Source organism: Drosophila elegans, unplaced genomic scaffold (genome assembly GCF_018152505.1).
Source record: "Drosophila elegans isolate 14027-0461.03 unplaced genomic scaffold, ASM1815250v1 contig_208, whole genome shotgun sequence".
In the NCBI taxonomy this organism is placed as follows: Eukaryota; Metazoa; Arthropoda; class Insecta; order Diptera; family Drosophilidae; genus Drosophila; species Drosophila elegans.
Window position 1 is genome coordinate 13269684 of NW_024545578.1, and position 18260 is coordinate 13287943.

Below are 18260 nucleotides of genomic sequence, written 5' to 3' on the forward strand. Positions count from 1 at the left end.
AACAGTATTTTCATTTCTTATCAATATGTTGGTCCTCACAAAGTATTTAAAACACTACGAAAAAAATTTAAAATAATTTGTATAGCAAATTAAATAATGCTTAGCAATAATTTTTGTATTTGTTAAGTAATTATTATTTTGTATTTATATGTTGTTATTTACAATTTACATAGTATATTTATATTATAAATATTTTGTAATAATACATTATTTAGTTTTTATTCAAGCTTGCTTACTTTAGGTTTAAAATTAAATGGACAAATATTTTTTAGTGTACCTTCTGGTTTGTCCCTCTGTTTAAAACACAAAAGCAAATGAATTCAGCTGGATGTCGTACTTTCAGAGAGAAGCGTTCTCCGCTCACAATTCTCAGTTGTGTTTGGATCACGAACCAAAGCAGACGCATCAGAGTTTAGCGAAAAATCAAGTCGCCGGCTAATTGAGTAAATGGCAATCTCCGCTTGGACGCTTCTGGTGGCGATGATCGCATGGCGATCTGGAGCGGAGGTCGAGGCACAGGTGCCGGGTCCGCGGACTCGATACCAGCCCAATTGGGCCAGCTTGGACCAGAGACCACTGCCCCAGTGGTATGACGAGGCCAAGGTGGGCATATTCCTGCACTACGGCGTCTACTCGGTGCCCAGCTTCGGATCCGAGTGGTTCTGGACTAACTGGAAAAGTACGAACAACTTGTAAAGTACTGGTATTTTTAATTAAGATAAAGTTTTTTTAAATAAGCGTGATAAATTAGTGAACCCAAAAAATTACACAGGACACTGGTAAACAAAATATATGCCACATATTTATAAACCTATGAATACTATGAATATTACATTACTATAAATATTACATTTAGCGCTTTTATGGTTACTATTTACAAAACGATCACCAATAAATCTAAATTTTTTCCAATACTATAGATTTAAGATTAGTTGTATTAAAGGTTCCCCAAAAATCTCGGGAACCTTTTTCTGAACTTTTTTTTAAATAAGTTTAGCATTATACTAAGCCTAAAAAATAATTCTCATTTTATTCCATATTTCATGTAAAGAAGTGTAATTTATACTTTTTTAAGAAAGTAGTGTGTTTAAAATCTTGTATACTTCTCTTCTTTAACTTACTGTTTGTTTTTTATAATTTTTAAATTTAGTTAAATGACTTGATCACTTCCAGATCTCCGAAATCCCGACTACATCCGATTCATGCAACGCAATTACAAGCCCGACTTTACTTATCAGGAATTCGCCGACCAATTCACTGCCGAGCTATTCAATGCCACTCAGTGGGCGTTACTTTTCAGAGATAGCGGAGCCAGGTACTCACATACATCATAGCATACTAGCTCATATCATATCGTATATATATATCTCTTTGATCGTTATTTCCCATTACAATCTAGATACGTAGTGCTGACCAGCAAACATCACGATGGCTTCACGCTGTGGCCCTCGAAGAGCAGCTTTGGATGGAATTCCGTGGATGTTGGACCCAAACGGGATATAATCAGTAAGTAAAGTAGGTCTCTCTCAAAAAACAAACTGGGAAAAATAGAATAATACAATAGGTAATCTGCAGAGTTTGGCAGATTGTTTTTCTTTTTTTTTTCAATTTATCTATAGGCGTTATTTAATATTTAGGTTTACCAAAGGCAAACCAATTTGTAAATTATTATTGGTCTTTTAGTTTCTCATATTACATAAGTCACAAGATTTAATGAATTTTACATTTTTTACCTTTTCTCTGGCTGTAAAGTTATGTCTCTATCAATTTCAAAAAGCTTAAAAATGTATCAAACGAAATATAAAAAATGGTACTTAATTTTTAATTTTCAATGTCATACTTAAAAGATTCAAATTTAAATTGTGTTTGCTATTTTAATTTCTTATATTATTTTGTAGTACGCTTCTGGTAGACCACTTAAATTTGTTAATCAAATTTGTAATTCAAAAACTAAAGTTGATTTATATTACTATATTTTATTTGTTTGTTGACATTTGAAAGATTAAATTTACATATTATTTTGTCCTTTTCAGAGGAACTTTCGGCCGCCGTTCGAAAGGAGTCCGATCTGAAGTTCGGCCTATACTATTCCCTTTTCGAGTGGTTCAACCCGTTGTGGACCGACGACAAGTTGCATCTGCTGATGCAGCAGCAGTTTGTGGAGCGAAAAGTGCGTCCGGAGCAAATGGAACTGGTGCAGCAGTATCTGCCGGAGATCATTTGGTCCGATGGCGATTGGGAGGCTCCGGCCAAGTACTGGCGTTCCGAGGAGTTCATCGCCTGGCTGTACAACGACAGTCCTGTGAGGGACACGGTGGTGACCAACGATCGCTGGGGCTTCGGCACTGCCTGCATGCACGGCGACTTCTACAACTGCGCCGATCGCTTCAATCCCGGGGTCCTGCAGGCTCACAAGTGGGAAAATGCCTTCACCCTGGACCGCAAAAGCTGGGGCCAACGATTCGATGTCAGTTTGTCCGATTTTATGACCTCAAAGGAAGTCATTAAAGGTGGGTTTAACAAATACACCTATGAAAAACGATCGAAAGTTCATATTTAAATTTATCATGATGTCATAATTTTCAATTAATGTGCAAAATATTGGTTTAAAAAGGCGTCCTTTTTTGTAAAAATGATTTAAATATAATTTTAATATTTCCGATATTAAAATCTAATATTTAAATTGTAATTTCCACATTTAGAATAACCAACAGCTGCAATGGATAAAATTCAAATTTAGTGTGCAATACTTGGATTTACTACTTTTATGTTTCACTTATTTTCCCAATTTTTTTTGTAACTTTCAGAAATCGTCACCACTGTCAGCTGCAATGGCAATGTTTTGATAAATGTGGGACCCACCAAGTTCGGCACTATTTTGCCCATTTTTGAGGAGCGTTTGAGGGACATGGGTCGATGGCTTAAGACCAATGGCGAGGGAATTTATGGCAGTGTGCCATGGATTTACCAGAACGATACTGTGACACCCAGTGTTTGGTATACGCGACGGCAAAGCGCCTCCAATGGCAACATAACCATATACGCATTTGTTCTGGACTATCCGTACGACTCAAATGAACTGGATATATATCCACTTGGCAAGGAAATCAATATCTTCCGCAATGTCATGCTGACTGGCATCGATTTGGGCACCGGTGGCGAGATCCTTAATAAGCAAAGCACTCAGGTGGTTATGTTGGGCATGGAGGACACCAAAATAAAGGTTCGCAAAAGAGACCATTGAGTATTGGTTGTGATCTAATAAAAAATGTTTCTATCTCTAGTGGACCTCGGCTCACAACAGATTGCACATTGAGTTTCCTCCTAAAAACCACATCGATAAGCGAGGACTGGACTTTGCCTGGACTTTTAAAATAACTATAACGTAGGACAGTCCATAAATAAGTTTGCTTAATTTTGTATAATATTATATAATTAATCAGGCATAAATAATTTAAAAATCTAAAAAACATTAAAACAGATATAATCAATACAATTTTGTTTATATCAAATATATATTAGTAAATCTTTCGCAAACTAACAAATAATGATTGACTTTAAGGCAAAACGAAATCTATTCATTAATTTTAAAGGAATAAAATATTTTATGATTATTTTTGCTATATAATTAAACTAAATGTGTATTTTTTTTTTGACCATTTGGAAACCCAACTTTAATATTAACTCAACTTTCGAATCTAAATAAAAAAACAAGAATATTTAGTTCTTCATCCCAAATCTTCTCAAATAAACAAATCCAAGTTCGGTTGTATCAAACTATCAATCTTAATGTAAGAATGAATAAATCAAGGCTAAATCATGATTCATGACTGTTTTGTTTATTATTCAAGATGACGGACTTGTTAGTGTCTGGGTATTTTCGTAGGATATGCTAGGGAGTGGTGTCCGCGTCCTGTTTGGGAAGCGGTGTCCGGTGCTTGTGGGCCGCCAGTTGGGCCCGGGAAAGGACTCCGCCGTCGCAGGTGACGCAGTGGTAGTGGGTGTGCCGCTGGGCGTACGAGCAGCCCGGCGAGTCGCACGGCTCGTTGCCGCCCACCTTGCGGAATCCGGCACTGCGCACGTAATCCTGGCGGAGATGCAGTCGCCGGTGGGCCACCACCTTGTTGGAGTCCGTGCACACGTAGTCGCACTTGCGGCAGTGGAAGTGCGACGTCTTCCTGGAGGCTGCCGCCGGATCTGCGGAAGATTAAATGGAGTTTGAGCATCAGGTCGGTTATTGGCATAGCTTATAAACCTATTTTCGAAAAATAACATATTCCAAAAAATAGCCAAAATTCGTCTCTACTTTGCACTCTAAAGATGTACAAAATGTAAGCTAGATCGGATGCATAATTTATAGATAACCCATCGATTTCCGGCGGAACTAGAATTTTACTCCGTAGTTTAACTATTATTTGCCCAAAAATATAATATTATTACCATTTATAAAATTGTTTTGTTTGTTTTTTTATTTTTAAGAGCTTAAGTTTCGACAAATTAAAAAATTTGGCAACCTACATTAAAAATACCATCTAATACCATTCTATATTTCCTTTAGTTGTTTTATTGTATAAAAAAAAATTCTTCCATAAGTACAATATTAAAGCATTTGACGTTGAAGATAACGACAGACCTCCAGCATCCGAACTATAATGCCATGGCATTTATCGGAATAAAAATGTAAAACTGTGATTAATGGACTGCAAAATAAAATGTAAACTAGAAAAATTGATTGGAATAAATTGGAATAAAAATCCATATAAAAATATATATATTTAAAACAAATTTGTTAAAGAATGGTTTGACATACCTATCCGATTTTGGTTGATGGTCTCCCCAGTTCGACCTGCTGAGGCGGCGTAGGAGCAGCTGGCCACTCCGCACTGCATGTTGGCCCGGAACTGGAGAAAGTCCTCGCCCATCAGCGTGTCCATCCGTTCGTGGCGAGCCGTATGCTGCACGAATCGGGTCTTGTCGCAGAAACTGTAGTGGCAGTCCCGCCGGTTGCAGTGGAAATGCGACTGATGGTTCCGGTAGCCGCACCTCTCGAAGCCACAGTCCTCGTTGAAGCGGAACTTCAGGTAGCCACTGGGAATGTCGTGATCCCGGATCCGCTTCACCGGCATCCTTTGGCCAGTGTCCGCCGTGGAAGTGATGGTGGCCCCAGCTGTTGATGCTGCATTTGCAGCTGCATTGAGGAGCAGCAACTTTTGGTGGGCCGCATTCTCCAGCAAAAGTCGCATGTCGAGAAGGGGTCCATTTATCGCTCCCGATCCCGACCCCGATCCCGATCCAGATCCGGATCCTGGCAATACCATAGGTTGTTGACTGGCTGCTGCCAAGAAGCTGGGCAACAACACCTGTCGCTGATACAAATCGATCAGCTGCTTGAACTGCAGCAGATTCATATTCAAAGCTGGTCCCACTTCCGCCGCCGTGGCAGTTGCCTCCGGTAGGGAAGGTCGCATGCTCAGATCCTCCGGCTGGTCCACTTCCGGGTCAGCCGACTCCGGGCCACTAACGAACCTCGAGCCAGCCGCATCCGGCACTTCTCGATGCGAAGCTGAACTCGCATTCTCCGGATAGAAAGTTCCCGCCGCACGAACAACTTTAGTTGGGTGACAAATTTACAAATGAATTAATAATAAGAAAAACAATGTAAAGTAAGCTAAGTAATTACAATTTTTATTTGATAAGGACTAAAACTAATGGATATAAGAATTTCGTACTCATTGAAAAGTATTGATCAGTAGTTCTTTCAAAATAAAAATCCCAAATAACGATAATTTTTTATTTCTGTTATTTATAATTATAAAACTTCTTATGTTAAGATTGCTACAGAAGGGCGAATTTGTTAAATTTATTAGAAGTTTACAAAACGAAGAAAGAAAATAAAAATAAAATTGTTGTTATTATTCTACTCTATGTAATTGTTTAAATTCAGGTTTTCTTATTATTCTCATTCCTTTTTTTGGGTTTTGTCTTCATTAAATTGGAATTTTAAGTTACTCCATATACTAAAACTTACCTGAAACTTTATCCAAAACTCTGCTTGATGGATGCTTTGTTGCTCCTGTTTCTAAAGATTCTGAAGGCTGTAAAGAGGGCTGCAAAAATAAATTAACCACAATAAGAAATTAACAAAGTCAAGCATATGAAGCTTTTTCTATTTCTAAAATTGTATGTTTCTTAATATTTTGGATCAAACTATATAAGAAGGGGTATTCAGTATATAAAAAAAAGTGTTTTGCCTGTTTTTGGACATAATTTCAAAAGAATTTCAAATTAGTTTTTAATTTTATATAAAATATTACCTGGGCTAAAGACTCATTGCGGCTACTCGCTGCCAAACGGGGCATATAAATGGAGCTTCTCTTGCTCGACTGCTCCGACGATGGAAGTGATGATGGGGCCCAAACACGACCCCTCTTCCGGTTCCGACTAGCTGTGAGATCAGTGGCCGACGATACGTCGTGATCCGCCAGAGACAAACGATCCTCTGCGCTGTCCACATTTGGGCCACTGGGAACACTGGATGCTCCGTGGACGGAGTGATCGCTTCGCTCCAGCTTGAAACTGGTGAAGATGGCCTGCGGCGAGTGCTGGGCCTGCATTTAAATAATTATAAACCAAAAAAAAAAAAAAAAATGTATAAAAAATAAAACGTATTTTTCTGTATTTGTTGACAATCGAAATCTATCTGCGATATTCCACGCAGCAATGTGGGCGCCTTTCATGGAATTAAATTACTTTGGCATGGCAGGGCCGTACTTGCTTTGCTGCCGTTGTCATTGTCATAGTTTTCGGAATTTAAATTTTGGATTTATGACAAACAGTCGGCAGCAACCAGTTTATTACTCGTATTTCCGAAATTACTGTTAATGTTTGTCGCTGGCCCAAAATGTCACTATTTAAATTTTGTTCACGCATCAAATCAATAATAAAACGAAAAAAGAAAAAAGAACGAGTGAAGTGAAAAAGCCAAAAGCAAAAACAAAGGAGGTACCATTTAAATCTATAAATACAAATGCAACCATTGGATACCCTTTAGTATCCCAAAATAGGTTTACAAAAATGGTAATGAAATAGTTTTCCTAAATAAGGAAAAATGGAAAACCATTTTATAACTTATGAAATCAGAGTTGCCAATGACTAAAGTTAGAAGCTTAATGGAACAAATTTTAATTAAATTTACAATTCAATTATTTCGAAAAGTAAATAGTAAATGCATTACAATTTTCTACTATTCCGACATATACTTATATTAAAGACAGAGTGTTTGAACACTCTCATATTCACTTATAACAATAATTACACCGAAAATATTGAAAGACAATGAAACGAGTTTGCCTTTACCCGATAAGTTGTGGCTCACACACATAAGCACACACCTTATTTGATTAAATTCGATTCCAGTGTGTATAGGAATTATTATTATTATTATTATTGCTATTGTTAGTGCGGTATATCATTCCTTTCCATCGCCATTTGGGATTATCGAAGGGGCTCAAAGAGATTGGGTGGGTGGCTAGGTGGTGGAGTGAGAGGAGATCCACCCATTGCACCACCTTGATTCCTGCGATCAATTTGGGTCACATTTTCCCCCCTTTCAAGCCGCTAAGTTGGATCGGCTTACTTCCCAAAAGAATGCCGCAAATGGCAATGGACAAAATATTTATTCAAATTTGTTTTTTTATTCACACACTGTACACTGAAAAAAGTGTTTGTTAAAGTTTTTTTTCTTTAATTTTTTTTTTTAAATTTCAATAATTCTTTTTCAAAAAAAATTATGTTGTTTGTTAATATTGCAAAATAGACTCAGTGAATATTAACGTTACAAAAATATAATCCTTGGAGAAAATATTTTCTTCATTATTTAATTGTAAAAGTTTGAATTTGCCTGACACTTTTTTTGAAAATTTTCTGTTATTATGATTTAAAGTTTCATTTTTTTTTGACCCTCTGAAATTTATTTATTTAAAACAGAAGGCTAGGGAAATTTTAGTTTAAGAAATATTTGTATAGCTTTAATTTTTTAATCTAAATAATTAATTTTTCTTTTGCACCTTAAGACTTAAAAGTTTGTAGAAATTACTTTGCTTGTCCTGTCTAAGTACTATTAATAACAATGTGTTGAAATACTTTTTATTTTTATCAGTGTACTGGCCATATTCACAGTGATCACCAAGGAGAGTGACGCGTGGGCTGGGTAATCGTAAACACACAAATGCGATGTGGTGCGTGTGCATGAGCTTGGCTCGAAAAAATGTAGAAATTATGAAAATGACAGTTAAAAGCACAAAACGCTCGTCGCCAGGGGAAGGGCATTGCGGGAAGGGGGTGGTGAAAAGGGGGGAGGGATTGGGGGGCTGCCAAGAGAAGTGCCGTCGACGACGCTAGACGGGCAAATGAAATAAATGCGGAAACACTCGTTGTCAATATTAATATGACGAATATGGCAAAAACCAAATCCGAAAACTCAATTCAACGCACAGCACACAAAATGCCGCATTAGGCCCCGTCGATCGTTTGGGGTATTAAGGGGGTGATGGAGGGGCGTGGCAGGGCGCTGAATGGCCAACGTTGCACACAAATAGGCGCAAATTCCTAATTACGATCGAGCTTCGATCAGGTCGCAGACAGACTGAAAAGGAACCAAGCAACTGGGTCGCAACAGTCCTCAAATATTTCAAATATTTTGTATCAGAACCTTGTTTATAATTTCGAAAAAAAGCTATAACAACAAAAAGAGCGGCACAAATGTTTTGAAATTAATTTTAGAATGGAAAAAGAAAGCGTTTCAATGCCGTTAAAAAATTGAAAACTCTTTTTTTTTGGGGAAATGGCGCTTTAGCAAGGTTTTTCATATAATAAGAAAAGCTTAAGTAAATTGTTTTCAAAACATCCTGCCCTAAAGATAAAAAATTATTATATCTTTAAAATGTATAATTAAAAAAAAGGCAAAGGTTGCATAAAAAAATTAAGAACCGCAATGATTGTGTTAAAAAGTATGTCAATAATAAAAATTACTAAAATTGATAAAAATTTCTCTTTTACAATGCGCGAATAATCGGCAGAGAAGCTTATAGTCAGTTATAGGGTTAGTCAACCGATTTTCAACGCTCAAGGCTTTTAGTACTATAAAAACATGACTATTTCAAATTTGTAAACTGAACTCTTAAATTGTATAGAAACAATGTCTCCTTCATTGCGTCACAAACTTCTGACCAGTTTTAAAATACCCTTTTGAAAGGGTGAAATAAAATATGTGTACCAAAAAATTCAAAAATCTAAAAATTTTATATATTTATATATTTTTGTAATTTATCAACTACAGTTTAATATCCCTTAAGACATTTCATGATACTCACGCTCTTGTAGACCTCCACGAAGCGATTCTTTGGCGGACGACCCCGCTTCCGATTGAAGAAGCCATCGATGGAGGTGATCTGGGTGGGCTGGCCGTGATCACCGGAACTGGAGGTCTCCAGCTCCACGACGGCACTGCTGCTGCTGTTGGACTCCATTCCGTGGTCTTCCCCTAAGACGATAGCTGCAGACGGGAAAAGGGTTAGGTGAGTTCGTCAAACTTTTGCTGATGGAAATGCCTGACTTGTGACTCATGCACCCCAATGCCACTCAGCGAAAATCGAGGCGAATTGCCAGAAAAAGGGGCCTTTGACCACCTTGAAAGGTTAACACCCGATCGGAGGTCAGGTTTCGGCGCCAGGCCCTTTTGCAACAGCAATTGCATTGCTCTTCACAGCCATACATTCTTTCCCTGAATTTTGTTAATTCTGCTTAAATTTTACATTAAGAAAAACAAATTTGCAATAGTTTAGAATTAAAACAATTCTTGGGATATTTCTAATATTTTGATAATCCTGTTGCCTAAGGTTTTTTGTTTTTATTGTCCGAATTCCAAAAAGGAAATTAATTTTTTAATATTGTTAAAAATTAGTTAATAAATCGATACTTTCGATGATATTGTTAATGAAATCTATATTTTGTGGATTATGCCATTATCAAAACATTATTTTTAGAAAAAAAGGATTCTGTTAATATTATTAAAATCAAAATAGTAATACTTATGGGCAGTTTTAACTTTGTTCGAGCGGAAAACTATATAACCAACCAAATGTATATCCAAAAATCTTTTTGTATATCTCTTACTTAAAGACTTTTTACACCGATATATATAATATATATATAGATATAATATAATATCTATATAATATAATGTCTATATAATATATATAGATATAATATTCTATAATTCTAAGGTTCCATAGCTCAAACAAAATGTTAACAAGTTTCGCATGACTATAAATCAAAAGAATTATTTAAAAATTTCCTTGATGAAACCTCTTTTCTTTTTTGAGTGCATGCCTTGGCCAAAAGACAGGCAATTTCGCTGGAACACTTTGCATACATGTGCTGCATATGACTCGATTGGGATCGATATTTGGCATGCGAGCATGCGGGTGGCACTGCCAATTCCCCGAGAGAGAGATCCTCGCCGGATTAGTGGCGAAATCTGTGGCCCAACTAACTCTCCGGTTACCGAAGTGAGCAAATAAGTTGATGTCACCCCGCCTGCTGCCCGCCTTCGCCCAAGTACAATGGTTCGAGATCCATTTGTTGTCAAAGGGCTCGGCGGAATGGGTGGTCGCACCAATTAGACCTCAAGGAGCTCCTTGGCCGTCGACGATTGTCTGCCGGCGATTAGTCCGCCTGGAGTTTAAATGCCTTGCCCAACCGAGAGATAGACATCTACATGAGCGAGCGTTTTTAGTCATTTAGCGGTGCCGCGCATCCATATTATCCATATTATTCAATTCAATTCGATTCGATTCGATTCGATGCGATGCGATGCACTCACTGCTGGTCGGGAGGCCAAAACAAAAGAGCCGATTCTTGAGATTGCAAAACCATTAACCAGCAATTGACAATTTGAAGGCAAGCAATTTTATCTCAACATCATCTCAAATACACAAACAAACACTCTTTCAGAAAGTTACATGTTGCACCACCCACCAATTATATAAAGCGCATTGTTTCCGTATCCTCGGATTTTACCAATCGCTATGATTTTTATTGACAGTTTGGTCGGTTAAATATCACCAACTCTTTACACGAATCAAATTAAAACACAGCCGAATTTTAATAAATAAATCGTAGCCAAACCGAAACGCGTCCAACGGCCACAAACATCGGCGCTCGAGTGGCGAGCGGATCGCAAAAGCCGACGATTTGAGCCGGGCCCAAACCGAAGTTTAAGCACGAACCGACAGTCAGCTGATCCATTGACCAAGACACAAGAGCTCTACGTACTTTGAGAAAGAATTTGTTAAGGAAAACTTATTACTTTGCCATTTAGGATGTATTGTATTCACTTGGTCAAGTAAATTTTTAAAACGTTTGGAAAAACATGATATAAAAATCGTATTAAGATTGTCAGTCGATTGGCAATCAAACCTTAACATTATATTTTGTAATCCTTGATCAAAAATTTAAAATTATTCCCAAAACTTTCAAATCCGCCGAACAAATTCTTTTCTCAGAGATCAAATCACATAGATAAAAAAAAGGAGTGGACTGATCAATTCTCATAATTTCATATGTAATTAAACAGACCAATTTATTTTTACACAGTTTATACATATAATTTACTTTACTTCCCAGCAAATGCACAAACCATCAGTATAAGATCTAAGGTGTGTAAAAACAAACTTATTTCCTTGTATTTCGTGTCTAAAGTTCCTAGTCCAAAGCCTTACCAACCTCTTACCAACTCCTACTAATCGTGAATTTTACCAACACAGAAAACCATATTAAAATGAAGTAGTTTGTATTGTGTTTTAAACAACCAGTTACTTCTGATTGTAAAAACTGTTGCTATGCTTATAAGAATCGGGTGGGTTGTTTACATTTGTGTTCTAGCTGTTTTTAAATGTAAGCACATTATTTGGGGTTAGCAAATATTTATTTCTTTCGCTCTAAAACACATGTAGCCAGAAAATACTTCTATAATACAAAGATCAATCAGACACAGCTGCCGCGGAACCCAGCAGTTAGCTATAAAACAGCGTGTTTTTTGGTCTGTCAATCACAACACTCGAGTTCTCCAGCTCAACAAGACTTTTATTGACTTGCACAAGCATCGTTGCCCAGCGTTTTGTAAGATGAAGTTCCTTTTCGTGGTCGCTCTTATCGCCTTGGCCATTCAGTTGGCTTATTCTGCAAGTGGTTCTGAAGATACTGCCACTACTACCACTGCTGCCACCACTACGACAACCACAGCGGCAACAACGACAACATCGGCGTCGGCAACCACCTCGACCACTGCCGCATCCACCCACAAGAAGCGTTGTTGGAAGGGCAACAACTGGTGCCACACACGCATCCCGAATAAGAAGTGCAAGCACCCCAAAAGGTGCCACAAAACCGTCGTGATTGTGACCCGCAGGAAGAACTAAGAGACAACTTTTTTAATTTCAACATAAATATCTAGAAAAAGATTTAGTCCTTTTTATATTCTTTTCTGGCTGGATTTTCTATTATTATGTCAATAAAATTCCCTCAACGAGTTTTGCAAATTAATAAAATTAAAACTATTCATTTAAAAGCGTTGCGTGCCTATAAGAGTTCTAAAGTTCTAAAACTTTGGTTGGCGTAATAATACAATCTTGTTAGTGAAAAAACATTTTTATATCACAAAATAGTGAATGACACAAATATGCACAAGGAACGCCACTTCGTATGACCATATAAACAACACTGCGTATAAGTAATTTTAAAGCCTTGCTGAAGTCAAATTGAAAAAATATATGGAAAATGTTTATATAAAAATATTCTTAATAAATCAGTAATCAGAATGATTTATATAATTAACTAGGCAGATGGCAGCAAAGACAAATTCCAAAATGAGTTCAGTGTTTTGTTTACATTGATACAAATGGTTTGTCCAGTATATTTTTATTTAAGGATGGGCGCCCAAACCTTGTCATTGGTCCACTTATACACTGTGGTATTATTAAAGCTGTAGAGTTTTCCAAAATCGGCATTATCTGGTAAAGCAAACCAACAAACAACCACGAAGCTGTTCGTTTTCGCCATCGTTGGTAAGTAGAGAATGTCATTGCTAAAACGTTTGACCCCAATCCTTTATTCTGTTTTTGGCACGCCCACGGATTCAGCTGAGGGATGCGGATATGGATGCGAACCATGTGATCCTGGGGCAAGACTTGCAACGGCAGTCCTGAAAGGGGCCAACTCTCTGTACAGCAGAGGATCAGGCAATGTGCTAAATAAATGTGTTGTTACTGCTGCAAGAACTAAGATCATTTTGATTTGGGCTCTATGGTTTGAAGTACGAAAGTGCAACCAAAATATGTTGTATTATTTCGATGTCTTTATTTTCAGATATAACCTTTGGAATGTTAATTTTTTCTGCGGGTTACAATCACGACGGTTTTGTGGCACCTTTTGGGGTGCTTGCACTTCTTATTCGGGATGCGTGTGTGGCACCAGTTGTTGCCCTTCCAACAACGCTTCTTGTGGGTGGATGCGGCAGTGGTCGAGGTGGTTGCCGACGCCGATGTTGTCGTTGTTCCCGCAGTGGTTGTTGTAGTGGTGGTAGCAGTGGTAGTAGTGGTAGTACCACTTGCAGAATAAGCCAACTGAATGGCCAAGGCAATAAGAGCGACCACGAAAAGGAACTTCATCTTTACTTATTGAGGGAGCGTTGGAAAAGGAAGTGAAAATGCCTTATCAAGTTGGAGCTATCGAGTGTTGTGATTGACTGGTGAACCAACAGTCGTTTTTATAGCGAGTTCTTAGTTCCGTTACAGCTGTGTCAGTTTTGTGTTAGCAAGCACATTTGCCGAAAAATAATTATGAAAACGATTTCCTCACTAAATGTGTGTCAATACGAGACAAATAAATATTTGCTAAGTTCAAATAAGCCCCAAAGACATGATTTTATTTGAAAACAGTTTTCGAGATGTTAACAAAAATCATGTAATTCTTAAACCTATTTAAATATAAGTATATTTATCCTTGGTGAGTGCAAAATGTTAAGGGTTGAATAACAAGTCAAATAACTTTATTTCTTATGTGCGCTTCAGGTCTTATACCAATGGTTTGAGCATTGGCTGAAAAGTAAAGTAAATTACATAAATGTATAAGCTGTGTAAAATTAATGTACGAAACAATCCAATATGTTTAATTTATGGTATAAAGACACATTTAAAAATAAAATTAATTTATGTAAAATCAAAAAAAGTCTAATTTAAGACCCCTTCAAGCCCACAAATAATAATCTTATTTTTATTAGTGCATTATTTATTTTATTAGTTATAATCTATGAAAAGCGAGGGGCATAAAAATCCATTTGCAATACAAACTTTATTGTTTTTAATTTAATAATAACAAAAAAGGAAATATACCCTTGTAGTTTTACTTTTTTTCTTATCTTTTCTAGTTGTCATTATTAAAAGTTTACCCACATCCCATCGAATAAATGTTTTGTGGTGATTTTAACAAAATAAACTTTTAATCAGTTTTCCAATTTATTCATAAAAATCTAAATTCTTGTTCAAAAATCCATTTCGATTTGGGTTTTATGAGTAATAGCATGAACAAACCTTTATGAAAAAACAACTAGAATATGTTGAGCTATTTTAAAATCTTTATTTTCAGATAAATCCTTTGGAATGTTAGTTCTTCCTGCGGGTCACAATCACGACGGTTTTGTGGCACCTTTTGGGGTGCTTGCACTTCTTATTCGGGATGCGAGTGTGGCACCAGTTGTTGCCCTTCCAACAACGCTTCTTGTGGGTGGATGAGGCAGTGGTCGAGGTGGTTGCCGACGCCGATGTTGTCGTTGTTCCCGCAGTGGTTGTTGTAGTGGTGGTAGCAGTGGTAGTAGTGGTAGTACCACTTGCAGAATAAGCCAACTGAATGGCCAAGGCAATAAGAGCGACCACGAAAAGGAACTTCATCTTGAATTCTACTGGGATCTTTGGGAACTGCTGGGCTTGAACTATCGAGTGTTGTGATTAACTGAAAGTTAGCCAACCATTTATATAGCCAAACGCCAAGTTCCGCCTTAACCGCGTTAGCCTTTTGCTATTTACTCCATTTTTAAGTTTTACCAACGCTTAAAGCGAGAACAGAAAATAGTCAAATATTTGCCAAGCAAATTTAACTCAATTTATGTGTAGACAAGCCCACTTTCCATCACCCAAAAGTTCAATTACAAATTTGTTACAGCAAATGAAAAACACTAAACCAAACAATAGAGTTTAAATAAAGCTGCAAATACAGAATATTTCCTATGTTTTAAATAGTTGGGCGTGTAATAATTTTTTGTTTTTTTCCATTAATCTGTCTGTTTTAACTAAAAGCTGCGTATTTTGACTTACGTTTTTAATGTACTTTAAGATCTGAAAAAACAGAGAAACATTAAAAAGAAAACCACATAATATTTTTTTCACATTTAAAAAATTTATTGTTTTTTTTTTGTATTGTATTTTTTTATTTTTTATTCAACTTTTACACAGAGAAAAAAATTAAATTGCAATCTTTGCATTTGTTTGTTTAATTTGATTAATTAAAATTTGTTAAATTGCTAGAATTTGTTAAGCGCTACTAAAATTTAAATTTGTTTTGTTTTCATTTGTTTTGCTTCATTACATACACTCATAATCATATAGGTAGTATATGGTATACATATATAATATATATTTTGTATCTTCCCCTCTCATTCTTTTGTTTCAGCTCTCGCCTTAGACTCGTTATTCGTTACAGACCTATTGCCACATATATAATGGAAATCGTTAAACCTTACTTCGTCACATAACTATATGGTGTACAACAGAGACGCACATCAGCGATATTTTAGAACAATGTTTCGTTCCCTTGAATATTTGATTTGTCGTTACTGAAACAAGCGCAGATGTGAACTGGAAAATATTCGGGAGGGAATCGGATTCTAAGAGTTTTCTTTTGCTGATTGAGCGCAGCTGCCAATGGAAAAGCAAGAGTTATGAACTGAAACTACAACTTAAAGTGAAAATGATAATGATAATGATAATGAAATCTGGCTCAGATTGCATATGGTGGGATAATCGTTTGAATTTAACTTCCTATCGATAATCAAAGATGCCATACTGATTTCGGTCGCAATTGGAATGCAGTTTTAATTTAAATTTAGATTAGGGGTCTATTTAGCTTTGAAGAAGGGGTCTCTAGTTTTACGGATAGAGAGAGTTAGAGTTATTTGCTTTCGATTTTACTTTTGAGGCGATCGTTTTTAATTGATTTGTAATTTGTAATTTGTAATTTGATTTTTGAATGCATTAATTGGTTCCCTTAAACAACACACACACATACATTGAAAATATACATTAGTACTGCCGTGGTAGTAATCATAATATTTGCCTTAGTCGGTAACTCTGTAGTCTGTAATAGAATGTGTAAAAATTCTACAATATATATAGATATATCCATACATCTATTTTACATTCATATATAGAACTTTTCGCATACCCTTTGCGTAAATACATATTTATATCCGCTTGCCTATGGGCTTGATACTTTTCACGATTTTGTTTTCGCTTTTCGTTTTCGTTTTGTTTTTGTTTTTGGTTTATCATTATTGTTTACAAAATACTTTGAGGAGCACTGGACAGATCTAAGATTCATTTCTTTCCTTGTATCTCTATACAGTTTACACTTATCCATGGAAAACGTAACAAAAAAAATCTCCGAAAACTGGAGCTTGTTTCTCTACTTCAAAGGACAATATTCGATTACAAAAAAAGCTCAAGAAAGCACACAGAAAACGCTGCGAGTTCTACAATCTAACAAGGTCTGTTAAAATCGCAAACGAAAACCGTTAGCCAATTTATATTCGGCAAATGATATTGGAAAGTCTACAAATTAAAATCTCCTACAACTACTTTGTTATTAATTTCATAAATTGAACAAAAGGAAATCATTGCAATAATTATTTTTTCTCGCTTTCTGCAAATTTAATTTTATTTAAGATTACTTTGTTTGTTATTAAATAGATCACATTCATGGTTCTATTTCTTTACTTGCTTTATTTATGTTCACATTTAAATAGTTAATACAATATATATTTAGTTTTTGTTTCTTCTCATTTATTGCTGCTACGGTGGCCCTATTTACATACACTATAAATCTATAGTATATGCATATGCTTATGTGTGTGTTTGTGTCTAATGAACGAATGGAGCTGAAAAAGTCGATACTTGAGTTTGAGATGGCTAAAACATTTGTTATGCGTTAGAGGGTTCTTGGCATTTTACACCTGGGTTAACCTAAATAAGTTTAAAGCAAGTTTTAAATACTTAAATTGTATTTACTTTTGTGTAATTTTCCTTACGCTCTTTTCTTTATCATATAATGAGTTCTTCATCTTATTAGTCGAGATCTTTGTGGGATTGATTATTGATGGAAAAAGTATTTAGTTAGTTTAAATTAAATTATTGCAAATGTTTTTTTGTATTTCTTGGTTTTATAAATAAATTCTTGTTTGCCATTGCGTGTGTTTGTTTGTCGGTGTGTTATGCACGATTATAAACTACAATTAACCTGTCGAATACTTGGGATCTGTTGTATTTTTTTTTTTTTTTTTTTTGTGGCGCATGTGAGAGCTTTAAGATATCTGTCATTTACAACAGATTTAATGAATTTTGTTTTCACTTCTTGGTTTTGTTATTCTACGCTAAAAATTATTTTAAAATTTATTAACACAGATGACTTTATATTTTCCGAAAGGTTTTGCTTCTGCCTCTTCACAATAGTTACCCATTTTTTTCATAAATTTTTTGCTTGTTTTTTTATAAATAATTTCACTGCTTAGATCTTTCGTTAATCAAAACAATTTGTTTGCCAACTAACTAGCCAAAATGTATCCATACATGTGTATAAGTTAAATATTATAACCGTTTTCTATCGATATTCATCGTTTCTTACTTATCAATTTTGTTTGTTTGTCATATCGTGTTGTTATTGTTGTTTGCTTGTTCTCAATTGTTTTTTAGTTAACTAAACTACAGATAAACACACAGCTACGCACATTGAATGAAATCTTCTGCTGGATTTAAGTTTAATTTCTCTTGTTGTTGATTTCGACTTTGCTTGTTTAATATTAAAATCTTACATTAGAAACACATCAAATATTAGAAATATTTTTCATATATATCTATATATGTATATTGTATATT

General features: G+C 35.8%; 5 protein-coding genes across 5 annotated transcripts; 2 read left to right on the plus strand and 3 right to left on the minus strand.

The window, feature by feature from the left end:
* The first annotated feature begins 366 nt into the window (after positions 1-366).
* LOC108150348 (putative alpha-L-fucosidase) lies at positions 367-3823 on the plus strand. The gene is made up of 6 exons (XM_017278479.2): positions 367-679; positions 1174-1315; positions 1400-1506; positions 2034-2510; positions 2808-3223; positions 3285-3823. The coding sequence occupies exons 1-6, from the start codon at positions 448-450 to the stop codon at positions 3387-3389; spliced, it is 1479 nt and encodes a 492-aa protein (XP_017133968.1). The 5' UTR covers positions 367-447; the 3' UTR covers positions 3390-3823.
* On the minus strand, positions 3818-11220 carry LOC108150347 (zinc finger protein castor homolog 1). Its single transcript, XM_017278476.1, has 6 exons — positions 11038-11220; positions 9372-9553; positions 6315-6608; positions 6029-6107; positions 4811-5608; positions 3818-4197 (listed from the first exon to the last, which is right to left on the minus strand). Exons 2-6 carry the CDS (start codon positions 9525-9527, stop codon positions 3893-3895), a joined length of 1632 nt encoding a protein of 543 aa, XP_017133965.1. The 5' UTR covers positions 9528-9553; positions 11038-11220; the 3' UTR covers positions 3818-3892.
* An 882-nt stretch (positions 11221-12102) lies between these two features.
* On the plus strand, positions 12103-12628 carry LOC121467091 (protein new-glue 1-like). The gene has a single exon (XM_041708172.1). It carries the CDS (start codon positions 12186-12188, stop codon positions 12477-12479), a length of 294 nt encoding a protein of 97 aa, XP_041564106.1. The 5' UTR covers positions 12103-12185; the 3' UTR covers positions 12480-12628.
* Positions 12629-13392: 764 nt separating this feature from the next.
* Positions 13393-13805, minus strand: LOC121467086 (protein new-glue 1-like). Its single transcript, XM_041708125.1, has one exon. It carries the CDS (start codon positions 13725-13727, stop codon positions 13443-13445), a length of 285 nt encoding a protein of 94 aa, XP_041564059.1. The 5' UTR covers positions 13728-13805; the 3' UTR covers positions 13393-13442.
* Positions 13806-14554: 749 nt separating this feature from the next.
* LOC121467085 (protein new-glue 1-like) lies at positions 14555-15070 on the minus strand. The gene has a single exon (XM_041708124.1). It carries the CDS (start codon positions 15003-15005, stop codon positions 14721-14723), a length of 285 nt encoding a protein of 94 aa, XP_041564058.1. The 5' UTR covers positions 15006-15070; the 3' UTR covers positions 14555-14720.
* Positions 15071-18260: the final 3190 nt, after the last annotated feature.

What these genes read in the sequence shown, in the direction of transcription:
- LOC108150348 (XM_017278479.2), top strand. Translation starts at nt 448, where the DNA reads ATGGCAATCTCCGCTTGGACGCTTCTGGTGGCGATGATCGCATGGCGA. An exon ending in TTCAGAGATAGCGGAGCCAG is followed by an intron (nt 1,316 to 1,399) that starts GTACTCACATAC and finishes ATTACAATCTAG; the next exon opens with ATACGTAGTGCTGACCAGCA. An exon ending in CTCAAAGGAAGTCATTAAAG is followed by an intron (nt 2,511 to 2,807) that starts GTGGGTTTAACA and finishes TGTAACTTTCAG; the next exon opens with AAATCGTCACCACTGTCAGC.
- LOC108150347 (XM_017278476.1), bottom strand. Translation starts at nt 9,527, where the DNA reads ATGGAGTCCAACAGCAGCAGCAGTGCCGTCGTGGAGCTGGAGACCTCC. An exon ending in GCAATGAGTCTTTAGCCCAG is followed by an intron (nt 6,108 to 6,314) that starts GTAATATTTTAT and finishes TTATTTTTGCAG; the next exon opens with CCCTCTTTACAGCCTTCAGA. An exon ending in AGTTTTGGATAAAGTTTCAG is followed by an intron (nt 5,609 to 6,028) that starts GTAAGTTTTAGT and finishes ACCCAACTAAAG; the next exon opens with TTGTTCGTGCGGCGGGAACT.
- LOC121467091 (XM_041708172.1), top strand. Translation starts at nt 12,186, where the DNA reads ATGAAGTTCCTTTTCGTGGTCGCTCTTATCGCCTTGGCCATTCAGTTG.
- LOC121467086 (XM_041708125.1), bottom strand. Translation starts at nt 13,727, where the DNA reads ATGAAGTTCCTTTTCGTGGTCGCTCTTATTGCCTTGGCCATTCAGTTG.
- LOC121467085 (XM_041708124.1), bottom strand. Translation starts at nt 15,005, where the DNA reads ATGAAGTTCCTTTTCGTGGTCGCTCTTATTGCCTTGGCCATTCAGTTG.